We start from the raw sequence: 24,400 nt of genomic DNA, 5'->3' as shown, positions 1-24,400 counted from the left end.
GTGTAACTGCATCAGTCATGTGCACGTACTGTACCTCCTGGATTATTAGTGTCTGGTCGTACCACCGCTGTCATGTGTAACCACCCCCTGCAGGTGTGACAGCATCAGTCATGTGCACGTACTGTACCTCCTGGATTATTAGTGTCTGGTGGTACCACCGCTGTCATGTGTAACCACCCCCTGCAGGTGTGACCGCATCAGTCATGTGCACGTACTGTACCTCCTGGATTATTAGTGTCTGGTGGTACCACCGCTGTCATGTGTAACCACCCCCTGCAGGTGTGACTGCATCAGTCATGTGCACGTACCTCCTGGATTATTAGTGTCTGGTGGTACCACCGCTGTCATGTGTAACCACCCCCTGCAGGTGTGACCGCATCAGTCATGTGCACGTACCTCCTGGATTATTAGTGTCTGGTGGTACCACCGCTGTCATGTGTAACCACCCCCTGCAGGTGTGACCGCATCAGTCATGTGCACGTACTGTACCTCCTGGATTATTAGTGTCTGGTGGTACCACCGCTATCATGTGTAACCACCCCCTGCAGGTGTGACTGCATCAGTCATATGCACGTACCTCCTGGATTATTAGTGTCTGGTGGTACCACCGCTGTAATGTGTAACCGCCCCCTGCAGGTGTGACCGCATCAGTCATGTGCACGTACCTCCTGGATTATTAGTGTCTGGTGGTACCACCGCTGTAATGTGTAACCACCCCCTGCAGGTGTAACTGCATCAGTCATGTGCACGTACTGTACCTCCTGGATTATTAGTGTCTGGTGGTACCACCGCTGTAATGTGTAACCACCCCCTGCAGGTGTGACTGCATCAGTCATGTGCACGTACCTCCTGGATTATTAGTGTCTGGTGGTACCACCGCTGTCATGTGTAACCACCCCCTGCAGGTGTGACCGCATCAGTCATGTGCACGTACTGTACCTCCTGGATTATTAGTGTCTGGTGGTACCACCGCTGTAATGTGTAACCACCCCCTGCAGGTGTGACTGCATCAGTCATGTGCACGTACCTCCTGGATTATTAGTGTCTGGTGGTACCACCGCTGTAATGTGTAACCACTCCCTGCAGGTGTGACTGCATCAGTCATGTGCACGTACTGTACCTCCTGGATTATTAGTGTCTGGTGGTACCACCGCTGTCATGTGTAACCACCCCCTGCAGGTGTGACCGCATCAGTCATGTGCACGTACTGTACCTCCTGGATTATTAGTGTCTGGTCGTACCACCGCTGTAATGTGTAACCACCCCCTGCAGGTGTGACTGCATCAGTCATGTGCACGTACCTCCTGGATTATTAGTGTCTGGTGGTACCACCGCTGTCATGTGTAACCACCCCCTGCAGGTGTGACCGCATCAGTCATGTGCACGTACTGTACCTCCTGGATTATTAGTGTCTGGTGGTACCACCGCTGTAATGTGTAACCACCCCCTGCAGGTGTGACTGCATCAGTCATGTGCACGTACCTCCTGGATTATTAGTGTCTGGTGGTACCACCGCTGTCATGTGTAACCGCCCCCTGCAGGTGTGACTGCATCAGTCATGTGCACGTACTGTACCTCCTTGATTATTAGTGTCTGGTGGTACCACCGCTGTCATGTGTAACCGCCCCCTGCAGGTGTGACTGCATCAGTCATGTGCACGTACTGTACCTCCTGGATTATTAGTGTCTGGTGGTACCACCGCTGTCGTGTAACCACCCCCTGCAGGTGTGACTGCATCAGTCATGTGCACGTACCTCCTGGATTATTAGTGTCTGGTGGTACCACCGCTGTCATGTGTAACCACCCCCTGCAGGTGTGACTGCATCAGTCATGTGCACGTACCTCCTGGATTATTAGTGTCTGGTGGTACCACCGCTGTCATGTGTAACCACCCCCTGCAGGTGTGACCGCATCAGTCATGTGCACGTACCTCCTGGATTATTAGTGTCTGGTGGTACCACCGCTGTCATGTGTAACCACCCCCTGCAGGTGTGACCGCATCAGTCATGTGCACGTACTGTACCTCCTTGATTATTAGTGTCTGGTGGTACCACCGCTGTAATGTGTAACCACCCCCTGCAGGTGTGACCGCATCAGTCATGTGCACGTACTGTACCTCCTGGATTATTAGTGTCTGGTGGTACCACCGCTGTAATGTGTAACCACCCCCTGCAGGTGTGACTGCATCAGTCATGTGCACGTACTGTACCTCCTTGATTATTAGTGTCTGGTGGTACCACCGCTGTAATGTGTAACCACCCCCTGCAGGTGTGACCGCATCAGTCATGTGCACGTACTGTACCTCCTGGATTATTAGTGTCTGGTGGTACCACCGCTGTAATGTGTAACCGCCCCCTGCAGGTGTGACCGCATCAGTCATGTGCACGTACCTCCTGGATTATTAGTGTCTGGTGGTACCACCGCTGTCATGTGTAACCACCCCCTGCAGGTGTGACTGCATCAGTCATGTGCACGTACTGTACCTCCTGGATTATTAGTGTCTGGTGGTACCACCGCTGTCATGTGTAACCACCCCCTGCAGGTATGACCGCATCAGTCATGTGCACGTACCTCCTGGATTATTAGTGTCTGGTCGTACCACCGCTGTCATGTGTAACCGCCCCCTGCAGGTGTGACTGCATCAGTCATGTGCACGTACTGTACCTCCTGGATTATTAGTGTCTGGTGGTACCACCGCTGTAATGTGTAACCACCCCCTGCAGGTGTGACTGCATCAGTCATGTGCACGTACCTCCTGGATTATTAGTGTCTGGTGGTACCACCGCTGTCATGTGTAACCGCCCCCTGCAGGTGTGACTGCATCAGTCATGTGCACGTACTGTACCTCCTGGATTATTAGTGTCTGGTGGTACCACCGCTGTCATGTGTAACCGCCCCCTGCAGGTGTAACTGCATCAGTCATGTGCACGTACCTCCTGGATTATTAGTGTCTGGTGGTACCACCGCTGTAATGTGTAACCACCCCCTGCAGGTGTGACCGCATCAGTCATGTGCACGTACCTCCTGGATTATTAGTGTCTGGTGGTACCACCGCTGTAATGTGTAACCGCCCCCTGCAGGTGTGACCGCATCAGTCATGTGCACGTACCTCCTGGATTATTAGTGTCTGGTGGTACCACCGCTGTCATGTGTAACCGCCCCCTGCAGGTGTGACCGCATCAGTCATGTGCACGTACTGTACCTCCTGGATTATTAGTGTCTGGTGGTACCACCGCTGTCATGTGTAACCACCCCCTGCAGGTGTGACTGCATCAGTCATGTGCACGTACTGTACCTCCTGGATTATTAGTGTCTGGTGGTACCACCGCTGTAATGTGTAACCGCCCCCTGCAGGTGTGACCGCATCAGTCATGTGCACGTACCTCCTGGATTATTAGTGTCTGGTGGTACCACCGCTGTCATGTGTAACCGCCCCCTGCAGGTGTGACCGCATCAGTCATGTGCACGTACTGTACCTCCTGGATTATTAGTGTCTGGTGGTACCACCGCTGTCATGTGTAACCACCCCCTGCAGGTGTGACTGCATCAGTCATGTGCACGTACTGTACCTCCTGGATTATTAGTGTCTGGTCGTACCACCGCTGTAATGTGTAACCGCCCCCTGCAGGTGTGACTGCATCAGTCATGTGCACGTACCTCCTGGATTATTAGTGTCTGGTGGTACCACCGCTGTAATGTGTAACCACCCCCTGCAGGTGTGACCGCATCAGTCATGTGCACGTACCTCCTGGATTATTAGTGTCTGGGGGTACCACCGCTCTAATGTATAACCACCCCCTGCAGGTGTGACTGCATCAGTCATGTGCACGTACTGTACCTCCTGGATTATTAGTGTCTGGTGGTACCACCGCTGTCATGTGTAACCACCCCCTGCAGGTGTGACTGCATCAGTCATGTGCACGTACTGTACCTCCTGGATTATTAGTGTCTGGTGGTACCACCGCTGTAATGTGTAACCACCCCCTGCAGGTGTGACTGCATCAGTCATGTGCACGTACCTCCTGGATTATTAGTGTCTGGTGGTACCACCGCTGTAATGTGTAACCACCCCCTGCAGGTGTGACTGCATCAGTCATGTGCACGTACTGTACCTCCTGGATTATTAGTGTCTGGTGGTACCACCGCTGTAATGTGTAACCACCCCCTGCAGGTGTGACCGCATCAGTCATGTGCACGTACCTCCTGGATTATTAGTGTCTGGTGGTACCACCGCTGTCATGTGTAACCACCCCCTGCAGGTGTGACTGCATCAGTCATGTGCACGTACTGTACCTCCTGGATTATTAGTGTCTGGTGGTACCACCGCTGTAATGTGTAACCACCCCCTGCAGGTGTGACTGCATCAGTCATGTGCACGTACTGTACCTCCTTGATTATTAGTGTCTGGTGGTACCACCGCTGTCATGTGTAACCACCCCCTGCAGGTGTGACCGCATCAGTCATGTGCACGTACTGTACCTCCTGGATTATTAGTGTCTGGTGGTACCACCGCTGTCATGTGTAACCGCCCCCTGCAGGTGTGACTGCATCAGTCATGTGCACATACCTCCTGGATTATTAGTGTCTGGTGGTACCACCGCTGTCATGTGTAACCACCCCCTGCAGGTGTGACTGCATCAGTCATGTGCACGTACTGTACCTCCTGGATTATTAGTGTCTGGTGGTACCACCGCTGTCATGTGTAACCACCCCCTGCAGGTGTGACTGCATCAGTCATGTGCACGTACCTCCTGGATTATTAGTGTCTGGTGGTACCACCGCTGTCATGTGTAACCACCCCCTGCAGGTGTGACTGCATCAGTCATGTGCACGTACCTCCTGGATTATTAGTGTCTGGTGGTACCACCGCTGTCATGTGTAACCGCCCCCTGCAGGTGTGACCGCATCAGTCATGTGCACGTACTGTACCTCCTGGATTATTAGTGTCTGGTGGTACCACCGCTGTCATGTGTAACCACCCCCTGCAGGTGTGACTGCATCAGTCATGTGCACGTACTGTACCTCCTGGATTATTAGTGTCTGGTGGTACCACCGCTGTAATGTGTAACCACCCCCTGCAGGTGTGACTGCATCAGTCATGTGCACGTACTGTACCTCCTTGATTATTAGTGTCTGGTGGTACCACCGCTGTAATGTGTAACCACCCCCTGCAGGTGTGACTGCATCAGTCATGTGCATGTACCTCCTGGATTATTAGTGTCTGGTGGTACCACCGCTGTCATGTGTAACCACCCCCTGCAGGTGTGACAGCATCAGTCATGTGCACGTACTGTACCTCCTGGATTATTAGTGTCTGGTGGTACCACCGCTGTAATGTGTAACCACCCCCTGCAGGTGTGACTGCATCAGTCATGTGCACGTACCTCCTGGATTATTAGTGTCTGGTGGTACCACCGCTGTCATGTGTAACCACCCCCTGCAGGTGTGACTGCATCAGTCATGTGCACGTACCTCCTGGATTATTAGTGTCTGGTGGTACCACCGCTGTAATGTGTAACCACCCCCTGCAGGTGTGACCGCATCAGTCATGTGCACGCACTGTACCTCCTGGATTATTAGTGTCTGGTGGTACCACCGCTGTCATGTGTAACCCCCCCTGCAGGTGTGACCGCATCAGTCATGTGCACGTACCTCCTGGATTATTAGTGTCTGGTGGTACCACCGCTGTCATGTGTAACCGCCCCCTGCAGGTGTGACTGCATCAGTCATGTGCACGTACCTCCTGGATTATTAGTGTCTGGTGGTACCACCGCTGTAATGTGTAACCACCCCCTGCAGGTGTGACTGCATCAGTCATGTGCACGTACCTCCTGGATTATTAGTGTCTGGTGGTACCACCGCTGTAATGTGTAACCGCCCCCTGCAGGTGTGACCGCATCAGTCATGTGCACGTACCTCCTGGATTATTAGTGTCTGGTGGTACCACCGCTGTCATGTGTAACCACCCCCTGCAGGTGTGACCGCATCAGTCATGTGCACGTACCTCCTGGATTATTAGTGTCTGGTGGTACCACCGCTGTAATGTGTAACCACCCCCTGCAGGTGTGACCGCATCAGTCATGTGCACGTACTGTACCTCCTGGATTATAAGTGTCTGGTGGTACCACCGCTGTAATGTGTAACCACCCCCTGCAGGTGTGACCGCATCAGTCATGTGCACGTACCTCCTGGATTATTAGTGTCTGGTGGTACCACCGCTGTCATGTGTAACCACCCCCTGCAGGTGTGACTGCATCAGTCATGTGCACGTACTGTACCTCCTGGATTATTAGTGTCTGGTGGTACCACCGCTGTCATGTGTAACCGCCCCCTGCAGGTGTGACCGCATCAGTCATGTGCACGTACTGTACCTCCTGGATTATTAGTGTCTGGTGGTACCACCGCTGTCATGTGTAACCACCCCCTGCAGGTGTGACTGCATCAGTCATGTGCACGTACTGTACCTCCTGGATTATTAGTGTCTGGTGGTACCACCGCTGTCATGTGTAACCACCCCCTGCAGGTGTGACTGCATCAGTCATGTGCACGTACTGTACCTCCTGGATTATTAGTGTCTGGTGGTACCACCGCTGTAATGTGTAACCACCCCCTGCAGGTGTGACTGCATCAGTCATGTGCACGTACTGTACCTCCTTGATTATTAGTGTCTGGTGGTACCACCGCTGTAATGTGTAACCACCCCCTGCAGGTGTGACCGCATCAGTCATGTGCACGTACTGTACCTCCTGGATTATTAGTGTCTGGTGGTACCACCGCTGTAATGTGTAACCACCCCCTGCAGGTGTGACCGCATCAGTCATGTGCACGTACTGTACCTCCTGGATTATTAGTGTCTGGTGGTACCACCGCTGTAATGTGTAACCACCCCCTGCAGGTGTGACTGCATCAGTCATGTGCACGTACCTCCTGGATTATTAGTGTCTGGTGGTACCACCGCTGTAATGTGTAACCGCCCCCTGCAGGTGTGACCGCATCAGTCATGTGCACGTACCTCCTGGATTATTAGTGTCTGGTGGTACCACCGCTGTCATGTGTAACCACCCCCTGCAGGTGTGACCGCATCAGTCATGTGCACGTACCTCCTGGATTATTAGTGTCTGGTGGTACCACCGCTGTAATGTGTAACCACCCCCTGCAGGTGTGACCGCATCAGTCATGTGCACGTACTGTACCTCCTGGATTATAAGTGTCTGGTGGTACCACCGCTGTAATGTGTAACCACCCCCTGCAGGTGTGACCGCATCAGTCATGTGCACGTACCTCCTGGATTATTAGTGTCTGGTGGTACCACCGCTGTAATGTGTAACCACCCCCTGCAGGTGTGACCGCATCAGTCATGTGCACGTACCTCCTGGATTATTAGTGTCTGGCGGTTACTGATCATGTCTGTTCCTCCCCTCAGCTGGATCCCGTGGCCTACAGATTGGAGCCAATGATAGTCCCCGATCTGGATCTGAAGCCCGTCCTTATCCCGCACCACAAGGGCAGGAAGCGTCTCCATCTCGGTAAGTGGTTTGGTCTATTGGATTGCTACTGAACGTTTGGTGTGTCCCCCCCCCACACTGGTTCAAGCTTCTTTTTGGCAGAACTGAAGGAAAGCCTGAGCCGTATGGGGTCTGACCTGAAGCACGGCTTCATCAGTTCCCTCCGCTCGGCGTGGCAGACCCTCAATGACTTCGCCCGCGCGCACACGTCTTCGCCTCAGCTTCAGGCGGAGCTGGAGAAAGTGGCGGATCAGATTAAGGAGGAGGAGGCGAAACAGCAAGTGGAAGGTGATTAATGTGACATGCGTAGACCTTTGTCCCATCCCCATAGCCGGGAGCTCCGTCTTACACCTGTTGTCTCTTTCCATGGAAGCTGAGAAGTTGGAGAGCCCTGACTCCTGGCTGGAGGAGGAACTTGCCGTGAAGATTGGGATGTTGAACGGTGGTCGCAGAATAGACTACGTCCTACAAGAGAAGCCCATCGAGAGCTTCAATGAGTACCTGTTTGCTCTACAGAGCCATCTGTGCTACTGGTGGGTACCTGGGCAGAGGGCTTGGCGTGAGTCTGATGTCCTTCATGGTGCAGGATCGGGGCTCAGATATGTGTCCCAGGGGGGATATATAGTGAATTGTCTCCTGCTAAAGGCCGACACTGAGGCACAGACTATGGTTGGAGAGATGTAGGAAAGCTGGAACTAGGCATTACTAAGGCTAGTAAGCACCGCAGGCCCAGGGCGGGAACGTTCTAGCCATAATCTGCCTTGGCTAAGAGAGCTGTTGGTACGTAACTCTCAGCAGGAGAGGCATCCGTGTGCCTGCTAGTACCGTGTGTAAGGCTGTTCTGTGGCTCCAGACCCACAGTCCCTTATAGGTGGCAGTGGACCAGCCTGACCAGATCTTCTGGAAGTGGGGACAAGAGGTGCTTCTCTCTGTCTATATAACACAATGTGTGGTATAAAGGAGCCCACAGGGAATATGAGGACTCTTAATGTCCCACTGCAGAAATTGGTATTTCCTGTATCCCTATTGACAGACAGGCGAGGGTGGGGAACGATGGGGGCTGGTCCTAGAGAGATGGCGGCAAGCGATTGGTGCCGGCCCAGTAAGAGGGAGGCAAGGTATAGGGGCTAGCTCAGAGAGGTGGTGGCAAGCGAGGGGTGCCGGCCCAGGAAGAGATGGTGGTAAGCGAAAGAAGGTTGACCCAGGTGTGCGGGATATAATGGGTCTGGCCTAGACAGACGGTGGGAAGCAATTGATGCAACTAAAGTTTCACTAACATATCCTTGCAATACCCTGATCACAGAATATGCATTTTTCTCTGGTTCCACCAAATGGCATTTTGGCAGTGCCAGTGGGTAGGGGGATCAGGGATCCCGCAGATGTACTGTATGGGCCTCTTCAGGTTAAACGAACTGATAATAAACAAACAATAACATGTACCATAGTTTGTATATTCTGTACTGTTGCTTCCTTTGGCCTGATGAGATCCAGCCAGAGTATTGTTACCTGAGCAGAGGCAGTAATGGGGGTGGTTACATGTGCGTAGGGGCTGCTCAGTAGAGATGGTCCAATCTCAAATATCAATAGTACAAGATGTACCAAGCACTCACCTTGGTTGTGCGGTGAATTATAAATTAGTATGAAATAAATGTAGCCTTGTACAAGTTGTTTGTGAAGGAAATGTGTTTTTATTAATGTACTAAAATGTACAGTCCTGGAGTAATACTCGACAGGTGGATCTGTGAGGTATCACTCGGTCAGGACCCTTAAGGGGTATGAGGGTATCTTTTAGGGATCCCCCTTAACTTGGGACCTACTGTATGTCCCTGATAGGTCACCGCAGCTGGTCTTAATTGGGCAGGTAAGGGAATGGGGTGAAGTAGTCACTTTGGTGCTACAGTAAATCAGGAAAGGTATAAAAGTCTGTTTGGAGAAGTCTTAATTTAAAAGGTATGTAAGCAAGGAGCGGCATTCCGCTTACTTACCTCTTACCCTCTCTGTTGTCCTGTAGCTGTTGGTTGTGTTGAGGTCTGTTCTTCCTCCCTGACCTCTTCCATATCAGCAGTGTGCGATGTGCGGGTGACGATGAGCAGTACATCCCATCCTGTGCTAGGTGTCTCCCGGTTCCATGCTGTCAGCAGTGTGCGATGTGCGGGTGACGATGAGCAGTACATCCCGTCCTGTGCTAGGTGTCTCCCGGTTCCATGCTGTCAGCAGTGTGCGATGTGCGGGGGACGATAAGCAGTACATCCCATCCTGTGCTAGGTGTCTCCCGGTTCCATGCTGTCAGCAGTGTGCGATGTGTGGGTGACTATGAGCAGTACATCCCGTCCTGTGCTAGGTGTCTCCCGGTTCCATGCTGTCAGCAGTGTGCGATGTGCGGGTGACGATGAGCAGTACATCCCGTCCTGTGCTAGGTGTCTCCCGGTCCCGTGCTGTCAGCAGTGTGCAATGTGCGGGTGACGATGAGCAGTACATCCCGTCCTGTGCTAGGTGTCTCCCGGTTCCATGCTGTCAGCAGTGTGCGATGTGCGGGTGACTATGAGCAGTACATCCCGTCCTGTGCTAGGTGTCTCCCGGTCCCGTGCTGTCAGCAGTGTGCGATGTGCGGGTGACTATGAGCAGTACATCCCGTCCTGTGCTAGGTGTCTCCCGGTTCCATGCTGTCAGCAGTGTGCGATGTGCGGGTGACGATGAGCAGTACATCCCATCCTGTGCTAGGTGTCTCCCGGTTCCATGCTGTCAGCAGTGTGCGATGTGCGGGTGACGATGAGCAGTACATCCCGTCCTGTGCTAGGTGTCTCCCGGTTCCATGCTGTCAGCAGTGTGCGATGTGCGGGTGACTATGAGCAGTACATCCCGTCCTGTGCTAGGTGTCTCCCGGTCCCATGCTGTCAGCAGTGTGCGATGTGTGGGTGACGATGAGCAGTACATCCCGTCCTGTGCTAGGTGTCTCCCGGTTCCATGCTGTCAGCAGTGTGCGATGTGCGGGTGACTATGAGCAGTACATCCCGTCCTGTGCTAGGTGTCTCCCGGTTCCATGCTGTCAGCAGTGTGCGATGTGCGGTTGACGATGAGCAGTACATCCCGTCCTGTGCTAGGTGTCTCCCGGTTCCATGCTGTCAGCAGTGTGCGATGTGCGGGTGACTATGAGCAGTACATCCCGTCCTGTGCTAGGTGTCTCCCGGTTCCGTGCTGTCAGCAGTGTGCGATGTGCGGGTGACGATGAGCAGTACATCCCGTCCTGTGCTAGGTGTCTCCCGGTTCCATGCTGTCAGCAGTGTGCGATGTGCGGGTGACGATGAGCAGTACATCCCGTCCTGTGCTAGGTGTCTCCCGGTTCCGTGCTGTCAGCAGTGTGCGATGTGCGGGTGACGATGAGCAGTACATCCCGTCCTGTGCTAGGTGTCTCCCGGTTCCATGCTGTCAGCAGTGTGCGATGTGCGGGTGACGATGAGCAGTACATCCCGTCCTGTGCTAGGTGTCTCCCGGTCCCATGCTGTTGCTGCGTCTGATAATGGCTGTCTTTGCAGGGAATCCGAGGACACAGCGTTGCTGATACTGAAGGAGATCTACAAGTCTATAAATCTGATTCCAGATCAGCAATGACAGTAGCAGCTAGCGGCAGGTAAGTGTCACAGGAGGAGACACAACGGCGTCGGCACTGGGGAGACCAGGACTACAGGGCAGTAATCTGCAGACCAGAAACACTGCTGTGGGTCTCGGTATAAATAACTATGGGGGTGCTGTGATGTAGACACCCCGGGGGGTATTTGTAATGTGGCACAGAGGGTCTGACTGTCTGCCCCTGCCCAGGTGGTGATACCCCAGGTTCCCTGTCAGGTGTGAGGATTGGGGGTACCTGTAATGTGGCACAGAGGGTCTGACTGTCTGTTTCTGCCCCTGCCCAGGTGGTGATACCCCAGGTTCCTTGTCAGGTGTGAGGATTGGGGGGTACCTGTAATGTGGCACAGAGGGTCTGACTGTCTGTTTCTGCCCCTGCCCAGGTGGTGATACCCCAGGTTCCCTGTCAGGTGTGAGGATTGGGGGTACCTGTAATGTGGCACAGAGGGTCTGACTGTCTGTTTCTGCCCCTGCCCAGGTGGTGATACCACAGGTTCCTTGTCAGGTGTGAGGATTGGGGGTACCTGTAATGTGGCACAGAGGGTCTGACTGTCTGTTTCTGCCCCTGCCCAGGTGGTGATACCCCAGGTTCCTTGTTAGGTGTGAGGATTGGGGGGTACCTGTAATGTGGCACAGAGGGTCTGACTATCTGTTTCTGCCCCTGCCCAGGTGGTGATACCCCAGGTTCCCTGTCAGGTGTGAGGATTGGGGGTACCTGTAATGTGGCACAGAGGGTCTGACTGTCTGTTTCTGCCCCTGCACAGGTGGTGATACCCCAGGTTCCTTGTCAGGTGTGAGGATTGGGGGGTACCTGTAATGTGGCACAGAGGGTCTGACTGTCTGTTTCTGCCCCTGCCCAGGTGATGATCCCGGGAATCCAGAGGACATGAAGGAGGAATGCGAGGAACGTTTGTGGATTAGACTGAAGATATTTTTTATTGTTAATGAACAAACATTGCTGGATCTGGGCAGGACTATTGCAGAGTCTTATCGGGCACTTTTGTGCGCTCTCTTAGCGTGCCGCAGGTAACCTGTATATCGCCTGGCCGCCCCGTACAGCACCATCGGTTTTAATAAAGGATACATTTTATAATTCTCCCCCAGGCTGCAATTAGTCCCGGCATCACAGTGTATATTATATACTCCGTCTCCACGTTTTACAGAAGACTCTGGAATCTCAGGGGTGTCCTACACGTCACTGTAGCCGACTGTCACATCCTCCTCGGTCTGCTCAGGTCATTCCAGTATATCCATTGGGGTTGTTTTTATTATTTTGGGGATGAAATACAGATGAGTTTTAGCCACAGAAGACCGTTACCCCGGAGACGTCCCAGCAGTGTAATAGGTGTGACCCCACCCCGGAGACGTCCCAGCAGTGTAATAGGTGTGACCCCCCCCGGACACAGACCGTGTTACCCTGGAGACGTCCCAGCAGTGTAATAAGTGTGACCCCCCAGACACAGACTGTGTTACCCACAGAAGACAGTTACCCTGGAGACGTCCCAGCAGTATAATAGGTGTGACCCCCCCGGACACAGACCGTGTTACCCTGGAGACGTCCCAGCAGTGTAATAAGTGTGACACCCCCCCCCCCCCCCACAGACACAGACCGTGTTACCCACAGAAGACCGTTACCACGGAGACATCCCAGCAGTATAATAGGTGTGACCCCCCCGGACACAGACCGTGTTACCCTGGAGACGTCCCAGCAGTGTAATAAGTGTGACCCCCCAGACACAGACGGTGTTACCCACAGAAGACAGTTACGCCGGAGACGTCCCAGCAGTGTAATAAGTGTGACCCCCCCCCCCAGACACAGACTGTGTTACCCACAGAAGACAGTTACCCCGGAGACGTCCCAGCAGTGTAATAAGTGTGACCCCCCCCCAGACACAGACCGTGTTACCCACAGAAGACAGTTACCCCGGGGACGTCCCAGCAGTGTAATAAGTGTGACCCCCCCCAGACACAGACTGTGTTACCCACAGAAGACCGTTACCCCAGAGACGTCCCAGCAGTGTAATAGGTGTGACCCCCCACCCCCCCCCCCCCCCAGACACAGACTGTTACCCACAGAAGACCGTTACCCCAGAGACGTCCCAGCAGTATAATAAGTGTGACCCCCCCCACAGACACAGACCGTGTTACCCACAGAAGACTGTTACCCCGGAGACGTCCCAGCAGTGTAATAGGTGTGACACCCCCCCCCCCAGACACTTACCTTGTGTTACCCACCTGCGGCCACTTACAGTAGCCTATTATATAGTATGACTGGGTCCAGTATAATCCGGAGCACAGAGATGGGCGTTACGTTGTGCCTCCCTGCATACCCTAGAGATATCGCTGGTACATTATTAATATCAGCTAAGGCCGTTGTGTAATCGCTTCTGGAACCTTAATCTCGCCGGTTCTGTAATCTGGGATTTTATTACATAGAAAACAAACCTCCAACTTGTTCCTAATACACACAAGAATATATTAACCCAGCGGTTCCTGGACACTGTTCTCACGGCATCCAACAGTCCAGGTGTTAAGGATATCCATAGTTAGGCACGGGTGACTTAAATCAGTTGGATTAGATGATTCATGGACATGCAGGCGTATCCTGAACCTGGACTGTCGGGGTACCATGAGGACCGCATTTAGGAACCACTGGATTAACCCTATTTTCAGTGTATAGGAACGTTCCCCATTGCCAAGGTGTTCTCCTGCCCCGCGTTCCTGTCTTACCGGCCAGACCCCGCAGCCAAAATCCTCATATGTCCTTCACTTAGACAGATGCAACATAGGGTGAGGGTCCGATTTAACCCCGTAGCAGGACCACTTCCTCCCCAATATAAATCTATAGTAATTCATGAATGAGAAGAGAAAGTTCTGGATAATTAAATTCATTTATTAAATGAAGATTTTTTGCATTGCACTTTTTTTACTCCAGAAAATTTTGTTTTATCTTTTTTGAGGTTTGTGTGGGCGGCTCACACCTGACCTCTGCTGCACCTAATGAGACACCCCGGGGCGGTGGATCATCCTCTCTCAAATATTTTTTGCAAATGATGAAATTACCGAATTATCTTTCTGTGAATTTCTGATTTAGATAAATAAAGTTTTGATTTATTTCCAGGAATCTTCCATTTATAGAAAACTGTTTCCTGTAGACAAGTTTTGTTACGCTAACCATAACCCAGCGTTGGAAGCCACAGATGGTAGAAGTGGTGATACTGCGCACTGGGCGGAGCTTGTGCATTACTTGGCGGTGGGATGCTGGGCTGTCCTCACCTTGAGCAGCGCTGTATCCAGCAGTCACTGGCTAGCAGAGGTAAGCTGTGGCCCTCCAGCTGCTGTGGAACTACATCTCCCATGCCACAGCAGCTGGAGTTCCACATGTTGTCCTCCCCCTGGAGTAGTATTTTGGTATTGATCACAATATACCTGTACCTAGCAGTACAGATATACTATGGATTTCCTGCCGTGACCTTGCTCTTGGGGTCCCACCACCAGCTCCCCAACTCTCTGGGTCAGCGGGTGTCCATACTGATGGGGTAACCATTTATTTCTACACATGCGCTTTCTGCCCTAGAAGTACAGTGGTGAGGATCTTACACCAGCCTCTGTGCACTACGTGTCGTACACCTGGGTCCGGGCCTTTCCTGCACCATAGGGGGTACAGGAAAGCTTCTCCCACCTCTCGGTAACATTACCGGGTGGTGTGTAACTGCTAAAACACTGGTGATTGGTAAAATGTCACACAGCCCATTGTAGGGTGTGTACACCAGGCCTACATCATCTGTGCTACACTGGCTTTATGATACTACAAGCATGCTCTGTCAGCCAGCTGGAACTTGTAGTGTCACAACTGTACAGCTATATAATTACCAGGACTGTGCGGGTCAGTGTGGTAAATACATAATTTATATGTTATATCAGGGTGTTACTTCCACACTGTGGCCCTTATTCAGATCTGATTGCAGTACAAAATTGTTTGGAAAATGAGCAAAATCATGTGCACTACAGGTGGGGCAGATGTAATATGTGCAGAGAGAGTTAGATTTGTGTGAGTTATTTTGTTTCTGTACAGGGTAAATGCTGGCTGCATTATTTTTATTTGCGTTAGGAAGGAATGAGCAGGCGTCACATCCTCCAGACACTGAGGACACAGAGCGGTGTTACATTAGGAAGGAATGAGCAGGCGTCATATCTTCCAGACACTGAGGACACAGAGCGGTGTTACATTAGGAAGGAATGAGCATGTGTCACATCCTCCAGACACTGAGGACACAGAGCGGTGTTACATTAGGAAGGAATGAGCAGGCGTTATATCTTCCAGACACTGAGGACACAGAGCAGTGATACATTAGGAAGGAATGAGCAGGCGTCACATCCTCCAGACACTGAGGACACAGAGCGGTGTTACATTAGGAAGGAATGAGCAGACGTCATATCTTCCAGACACTGAGGACACAGAGCGGTGTTACATTAGGAAGGAATGAGCAGGCGTCACATCCTCCAGACACTGAGGACACAGAGCGGTGTTACATTAGGAAGGAATGAGCAGGCGTCACATCCTCCAGACACTGAGGACACACAGAGGTGTTACATTAGGAAGGAATGATCAGATGTCATATACTCCAGACACTGAGGACACAGAGCGGTGTTACATTAGGAAGGAATGAGCAGACGTCATATCTTCCAGACACTGAGGACACAGAGCAGTGATACATTAGGAAGGAATGAGCAGGCGTCATATCCTCCAGACACTGAGGACACAGAGCGGTGTTACATTAGGAAGGAATGATCAGATGTCATATCCTCCAGACACTGAGGACACCGAGCGGTGTTACATTAGGAAGGAATGAGCAGACGTCATATCTTCCAAACACTGAGGACACAGAGCAGTGATACATTAGGAAGGAATGAGCAGGCGTCATATCCTCCAGACACTGAGGACACAGAGCGTTGTTACATTAGGAAGGAATGAGCAGGCGTCACATCCTCCAGACACTGAGGACACAGAGCGGTGTTACATTAGAAAGGAATGAGCAGGCGTCACATCCTCCAGACACTGAGGACACAGAGCGTTGTTATATTAGGAAGGAATGAGCAGACGTCATATCTTCCAAACACTGAGGACACAGAGCTGTGTTACATTAGGAAGGAATGAGCAGGCGTCACATCCTCCAGACACTGAGGACACAGAGCGGTGTTACATTAGGAAGGAATGAGCAGGCGTCACATCCTCCAGACACTGAGGACACAGAGCGGTGTTACATTAGGAAGGAATGAGCAGGCGTCATATCCTCCAGACACTGAGGACACAGAGCGGTGTTACATTAGGAAGGAATGATCAGGCATCACATCCTCCAGACACTGAGGACACAGAGCGGTGTTACATAAGGAAGGAATGAGCAGGCGTCACATCCTCCAGACACTGAGGACACAGACTGGTGTTACATTAGGAAGGAATGAGCAGGCGTCACATCCTCCAGACACTGAGGACACAGAGCGGTGTTACATTAGGAAGGAATGATCAGATGTCATATCCTCCAGACACTGAGGACACAGAGCGGTGTTACATTAGGAAGGAATGAGCAGACGTCATATCTTCCAAACACTGAGGACACAGAGCAGTGATACATTAGGAAGTAATGAGCAGGCGTCATATCCTCCAGACACTGAGGACACAGAGAGTTGTTACATTAGGAAGGAATGAGCAGGCGTCATAGCGTCCAGACACTGAGGACACAGAGCGGTGTTACATTAGAAAGGAATGAGCAGGCGTCACATCCTCCAGACACTGAGGACACAGAGCGTTGTTATATTAGGAAGGAATGAGCAGACGTCATATCTTCCAAACACTGAGGACACAGAGCTGTGTTACATTAGGAAGGAATGAGCAGGCGTCATAGCCTCCAGACACTGAGGACACAGACTGGTGTTACATTAGGAAGGAATGAGCAGGCGTCACATTCTCCAGACACTGAGGACACAGAGCGGTGTTACATTAGGAAGGAATGAGCAGGCGTCACATCCTCCAGACACTGATGACACAGAGCGGTGTTACATTAGGAAGGAATGAGCAGGCGTCATATTCTCCAGACACTGAGGACACAGAGCGGTGTTACATTAGGAAGGAATGATCAGGCATCACATCCTCCAGACACTGAGGACACAGAGCGGTGTTACATAAGGAAGGAATGAGCAGGCGTCACATCCTCCAGACACTGAGGACACAGAGCGGTGTTACATAAGGAAGGAATGAGCAGGCGTCACATCCTCCAGACACTGAGGACACAGAGCGGTGTTACATTAGGAAGGAATGAGCAGGCGTCACAGCCTCCAGACACTGAGGACACAGACTGGTGTTACATTAGGAAGGAATGAGCAGGCGTCACATCCTCCAGACACTGAGGACACAGAGCGGTCTTACATTAGGAAGGAATGAGCAGGCGTCACATTCTCCAGACACTGAGGACACAGAGCTGTGTTACATTAGGAAGGAATGAGCAGGCGTCACATCCTCCAGACACTGAGGACACAGAGCGGTGTTACATTAGGAAGGAATGAGCAGGCGTCATATCCTCCAGACACTGAGGACACATAGCGGTGTTACATTAGGAAGGAATGAGCAGGCGTCACATCCTCCAGACACTGAGGACACACAGAGGTGTTACATTAGGAAGGAATGATCAGATGTCATATCCTCCAGACACAGAGCGGTGTTACATTAGGAAGGAATGAGCAGACGTCATATCTTCCAGACACTGAGGACACAGAGCAGTGATACATTAGGAAGGAATGAGCAGGCGTCACATCCTCCAGACACTGAGGACACAGAGCGGTGTTACATTAGGAAGGAATGATCAGATGTCATATCCTCCAGACACTGAGGACACAGAGCGGTGTTACATTAGGAAGGAATGAGCAGACATCATATCTTCCAAACACTGAGGACACAGAGCAGTGATACATTAGGAAGGAATGAGCAGGCATCATATCCTCCAGACACTGAGGACACAGAGCGTTGTTACATGAGGAAGGAATGAGCAGGCGTCATAGCCTCCAGACACTGAGGACACAGAGCGGTGTTACATTAGAAAGGAATGAGCAGGCGTCACATCCTCCAAACACTGAGGACACAGAGCGTTGTTATATTAGGATGGAATGAGCAGGCGTCACATCCTCCAGACACTGAGGACACAGAGCGGTGTTACATTAGGAAGGAATGAGCAGGCGTCACATCCTCCAGACACTGAGGACACAGAGCGGTGTTACATTAGGAAGGAATGAGCAGGCGTCACATCCTCCAGACACTGAGGACACAGAGAGTTGTTATATTAGGAAGGAATGAGCAGGCATCATATCCTCTAGACACTGAGGACACAGAGCTGTGTTACATTAGGAAGGAATGAGCAGGCGTCATAGCCTCCAGACACTGAGGACACAGACTGGTGTTACATTAGGAAGGAATGAGCAGGCGTCACATCCTCCAGACACTGAGGACACAGAGCGGTGTTACATTAGGAAGGAATGAGCAGGCGTCATATCCTCCAGACACTGAGGACACAGAGCGGTGTTACATTAGGAAGGAATGATCAGGCATCACATCCTCCAGACACTGAGGACACAGAGAGTTGTTATATTAGGAAGGAATGAGCAGGCGTCATATCCTCCAGACACTGAGGACACAGAGCGGTGTTACATTAGGAAGGAATGATCAGGCATCACATCCTCCAGACACTGAGGACACAGAGCGGTGTTACATAAGGAAGGAATGAGCAGGCGTCACATCCTCCAGACACTGAGGACACAGAGCGGTGTTACATTAGGAAGGAATGAGCAGGCGTCATAGCCTCCAGACACTGAGGACACAGACTGGTGTTACATTAGGAAGGAATGAGCAGGCGTCACATCCTCCAGACACTGATGACACAGAGCGGTGTTACATTAGGAAGGAATGAGCAGGCGTCACATCCTCCAGACACTGAGGACACAGAGCGGTGTTACATTAGGAAGGAATGAGCAGGCGTCACATCTTCCAGACACTGAGGACACAGAGCGGTGTTACATTAGGAAGGAATGAGCAGGCGTCATATCCTCTAGACACTGAGGACACAGAGCGGTGTTACATTAGGAAGGAATGAGCAGGCGTCACATCCTCCAGACACTGAGGACACAGAGCGGTGTTACATCAGGAAGGAATGAGCAGGCGTCACATCCTCCAGACACTGAGGACACAGAGCGGTGTTACATTAGGAAGGAATGAGCAGGCGTCACATCCTCCAGACACTGAGGACACAGAGCGGTGTTACATTAGGAAGGAATGAGCAGGCGTCACATCCTCCAGACACTGAGGACACAGAGCGGTGTTACATTAGGAAGGAATGAGCAGGCGTCATATCCTCCAGACACTGAGGACACAGAGTGGTGTTACATTAGGAAGGAATGAGCAGATGTCATATCCTCCAGACACTGAGGACACAAAGCGGTGTTACATTAGGAAGGAATGAGCAGGCGTCACATCCTCCAGACACTGAGGACACAGAGCGGTGTTACATTAGGAAGGAATGAGCAGGCGTCACATCCTCCAGACACTGAGGACACACAGCGGTGTTACATTAGGAAGGAATGAGCAGGCGTCACATCCTCCAGACACTGAGGACACAGAGCGGTGTTACATTAGGAAGGAATGAGCAGATGTCATTTCTTCAGCGGTAGACGTCAGGGGCCCCAGGGATAACATTTGGTCTAGGAGTGATGTCACGACCAATCCAGCACCAGAAAGGTTAAACTGCCCCTGGGCTCTCACCTCCTATACCCCGCCTCCCAGGCTAGTCAGTTTTTATCATGCTGGCAGGAGCCAACACGCATTAGAAAGGTGCTGCTATAATAGCAGCATAAAACTTTACATTTTTTTTTTTATAATTCTTATTTTTACACTGACCGGAGTCAGTGACAGAGCAGCAGCGCCGGGGGTCTGTTAGACCCCTGCACTGCGCTCCATCACCCGGGACCCGGCAGCCCAACACCACCCACGTGGTTTCCACAAGCGGAGGTGTTCGGCTGGCTCTGAAGCAATGGAGAGCACAGCCGCGACGGGGACCGGGACGACAGCGGTGAGCACCGCTTACAGGTAACGCGCTCCCCGCTGGGAGCGCGCACGCATGTCTAAATGGCGGCTGAGCAGCCCGGCGAGGGGGATCGCCGGGCTGCACTAGCAAGCGGCAGAACCGCTGCATCTTGTAGTGTCGAGCGCTCTGTCCCGCCGGACCACCAGGGAGACTGTTGTGGGCAGTGGCGTCGGTACGCGGAGCCGCCCGGCAAGCGCCGGATCCCCGCCATTTTACCGGCGCCACATGAGTCATTTAATCCCGGTGGCCATTTGCTAGTAGGGGGAGGGAGCCTCTCCTCACACAGCCCCTCCCCCGGAGACAGGAGCTAGGATGTACCCAGGGGGTTTCCAGCCCTGATCTCTTCCTGCCTGCCTGCTGCACGTGTTGGAAGGACACAGAGAGCTCTCTGCCAGTCTGGAGTTCCATCTCTTCACGGCCGGGCCATCTGGGCAAATCCCCCCTGTACCTCTCCTTCAAGGATACCAGGTTACAGTAATTTATGCTCCTGCCGGCCTTAGTGCTTTGCGGAGCTCAGTGCCAGGTTTTTTATTTTGCATTGTATGCTCTGTTTGTGTGCTGTGTCTCATATTGTCTTAACACTATCACTGCCTGTCAGAAAGTATATTGTGTTAAATGTTACAGTCAGCTGCCTCTTGTACAATGTCAGGAAAGCGGTGACGACACATGGGCCCCTATATTGGTGTCCTGCACGCGTTGCAGAGCGGGCGTACCCCAGCTTGTAGAGGGGTTATGCCTACAATGTATAAAAACACATGCGCAGCTCCCTGTGGCAGCTCCCTCGCGGGAACCTGCTTGGGCCCAGCTTACCCAGGTCATGTCGCAGTTAATAGACAAGCTCTTTTCTGCACCATCCCTGCAGCCGGGACCATCCGTGTCTCGGCCATGTGCCCCCCCCCACCCGAGGAGCCTGCATGGGCGCGTGCTTTGGCAGACTCAGTTCAGGGCATCCGTGCCTCTTTAAAGGGTAAATCCCGTAAGCCCCGGGGTGGGGAGATTCCTTCTACCCTCACCCATCAGGATACTGATGCAGATGATACTGATGAGGAGGAGGATCAGCTGGTTGACGACACAGTCGACGCAGATGCTGATGACACCTCTAGAGGCGACATAACAACAAAAGTCGATGTAGAAGCCCTGGTAATTGCGGTTAGAGACGTGTTACATTTACAGGAGGTCTCTGAACCCGTACAGTCTGTGGGCCCATCTTTTAAACGTCACAAGCAGACGCGGGCAGTGTTCCCTAACTCTTCTGAGCTAGAGGATGTCCTTGGGGAGGCCTGGGTGTTACCAAATAGGAAGTTTCCGCTCCCTAAGCGGTTTAATTCCCTGTACCCGCTCCCTCCAGAGGATAGAGTTCGCTGGGAGACTCCTCCCAAGGTGGATGCACATATCGCTAAGATTGTGCGTTCCAATACTTTACCCATTCCAACCGCCTCTCTTAAAGATGCCGCTGACAGAAAGTTGGAGAACTTTCTTAAGCTGATTTTTACAACAACTGGGGCGGTTGCACGACCTACCCTGGCATCTGCCTGGGTGGCGAAGGCCATGGTAAAATGGATTTCTCTCCTCACTAATATTATTACTGAGGGAGATAGTGTAGATGACATGTTTCCTATTCTTGACATCATGCATCAGGCTGCGCTATATTTGGGAGAGGCTGCATTAGATGCAGCCACTCTTACTTCAAGAGCATCTGCCTCGGCAGTGGCGGCACGGCGATCTCTGTGGAGGCACGACGATCTCTGTGGCTTCGCTCTTGGAAAGCGGATTCTGAGTCCAAACAAACTCTAGAGGCATTACCCTTTGCGGGTTCTCTATTGTTTGGATCAGAGCTGGACAAAATCATGGCCACGGTGGCTGCCTTAAAGGCGGCTTTCCTGCCATCCACTCCTGCTCCAGGCATTCCAGTCCTTTCGTTTCCAGGGCAGGGGTAGGGGACAGTCGTTCACAAAGACTCAGGCCCAACCCGCAAAGCCCTCTAGGGCCAGGGGAAAACGTCCCTTGCCCACTAGACGTGCTGAACATAAACCTGAGGTTAAGCCCTCGGCATGATGGGCCGGCGCTCCACCTGGGGGATCCCAGGGTGGGGGGTCGCCTGCTTCAGTTTTCGCACATGTGGCTGGAGTCCACGACAGATGCTTGAGTTCGAGACGTAGTCTTCAAAGGCTATTCTATAACCTTTCGCCGTCGACCACCAAGCTCGTTCTTTTCAACAAGTTCTCCCAAGGACTTGGAAAAGCGCGTAACCCTGGAACAGGCCATACAAAAACTACTGTCAGCAGGTGTCATTGCCCCCGTTCCAGTGTCGCAACAAGGCACAAGTTTGTACGCCAGTCTTTTCTTGGTGCGGAAGCCCAATGGGACCTTCCGTCCCATTTTAAATCTAAAGAGACTAAACAAATTCCTCCGGGTCCCGAAGTTCAAGATGAGACCTTGCGGTCCATTGTGCTGGCGTTGCAACCAGGGGACTACATGGCATCCCTCGACATACAAGATGCGTATCTTCATGTACCCATCAAACAAGAACACTGGTGGTTCCTCATGTTTGCGCTGCAGGACCGTCACTTTCAATTTCAGGCACTACCTTTCGGCCTGGCTACAGCTCCCCGCGTGTTTACGAAGGTCATGGCAGTGATGTGCAGTGCTCTTCGCCACCAGGGTGTTCGGATTCTCCCATACCTGGTCGATCTGTTGATCCTGGCTCAGTCGCCCCAGGTTCTCCAGGCACACTTGACCAAAGTCGTGGCGGTCCTGCAACGCCACGGCTGGATAATCAATTGGCCAAAGTCATCCATAGTCCCTACTCAATCCATGATTCACCTAGGGGCCCTGTTGGACACAGTAAATCAGCGGATTTACTTGCCGGAGATCCGCCGCAAGGCCCTACAGTCCCGGGTTCAACATCTTCTCTCGCTCAGGTGTGTCTCAATCCATGCCTGCATGAGGGTGCTGGGCTCCATGGTCTCGACCTTCGACATGGCAGAGTACGCACAGTTCCACTCTCGCCCATTACAACGGGAAATTTTAAGTAAATGGTCAGGGTCAGATGTTGGTAGACCGGTGGGGCAGACCGGAAGTGGATCTGATGGCATCACGCCACAATCACCAGGTCACCCTGTACGGTTCCAGGTCTCGAGATCCGAACGCTTGCATGGTGATGCTCTGTCAGCCCAGTGGCCGTTCGCTCTCATGTATGCCTTTCCCCCATTTTCACTCCTTCACCGAGTTCTTCGCAAATTGAAGGCAGAAGGGGGCACGATAATCTTGGTGGCCCCTCATTGGCCTCGGAGAATCTGGTTCTCAGATCTGCAGGCTCTGTCAGTGGCCCCTCCAATCCGGCTACCTCTGTGGCCGGATCTGCTCTCGCAAGGGCCGTGCCTCCATCCCGATCTGCAGCGGTTGTCTTTAACGGGGTGGCTGTTGAGACCGCCTTGTTAAAAGCTAAAGGCTTTAATTCACGGGTGATTTCGACTATGCTCAGAGCTCGTAGGCCTTCTTCGGCCGGTGCTTATCATCGCATCTGGCGAGCTTACTTTTCCTGGTGTAGCTCACGCCAGTTTAATCCAAAAACCTATCGGTTGTCTCGAATTCTGTCCTTTCTGCAAAAGGGTTTAGAGGCCGGCCTTCGACAGTCCTCACTAAAGGTACAGGTGTCGGCCTTGTCTATTCTATTTCGAAGGAGGCTGGCGTTGTTGCAGGACGTCCGCACTTTCTTGCAGGGGGTTTTGCGAATCCAACCTCCATTTGTCCCACCGGTTGCTCCATGGGATCTTTCTCTGGTTCTTAAGGATCTACAGGGTCCCCCTTTTGAACCATTGCAATCAGTGGATCTATCTTGGCTTACATGGAAAACTGTTTTTCTGCTGGCCATTGCTTCGGCCAGGAGGGTTTCAGATTTATCGGCTCTGTCCTGTCAGTCTCCTCTCCTGGTTTTCCACCCTGACAGGGCGGTCCTTCGAACAGTCCCTTCACACCTTCCCAAGGTGGTGTCCAAATTTCACGTTAATCAGGAGATATTGGTCCCAGCCTTTCGGGGCCCGGAGGCTTCTCCTGAACAGCGATTCCTAGATGTAGTGCGGGCGTTACGTATCTATGTGCGCCGTACTAAAGCACTTAGGAAATCTAACTCTCTTTGTCCTCTAT

General features: G+C 52.2%; 1 protein-coding gene across 1 annotated transcript in view; it reads left to right on the top strand.

The window, feature by feature from the left end:
- SEC23IP (SEC23 interacting protein) overlaps positions 1-14,253 on the top strand; it is a 90,404-nt gene extending 76,151 nt beyond the window's left edge. Inside the window, 5 exon segments of the mRNA XM_083149913.1 lie at positions 7,424-7,526; positions 7,608-7,793; positions 7,879-8,038; positions 11,039-11,133; positions 11,990-14,253. Of these exon segments, the coding sequence (XP_083006039.1) occupies positions 7,424-7,526; positions 7,608-7,793; positions 7,879-8,038; positions 11,039-11,114 (525 nt within the window). The 3' untranslated portion in view covers positions 11,115-11,133; positions 11,990-14,253.
- The last annotated feature ends 10,147 nt before the right edge of the window (positions 14,254-24,400 follow it).

This window comes from Crinia signifera, chromosome 6, assembly GCF_055691185.1.
Source record: "Crinia signifera chromosome 6, ASM5569118v1, whole genome shotgun sequence".
NCBI lineage: Eukaryota > Metazoa > Chordata > Amphibia > Anura > Myobatrachidae > Crinia > Crinia signifera.
The sequence above is the reverse complement of the archived record's forward strand: the minus strand, read 5'-3'. Positions and strand labels throughout refer to the sequence as shown.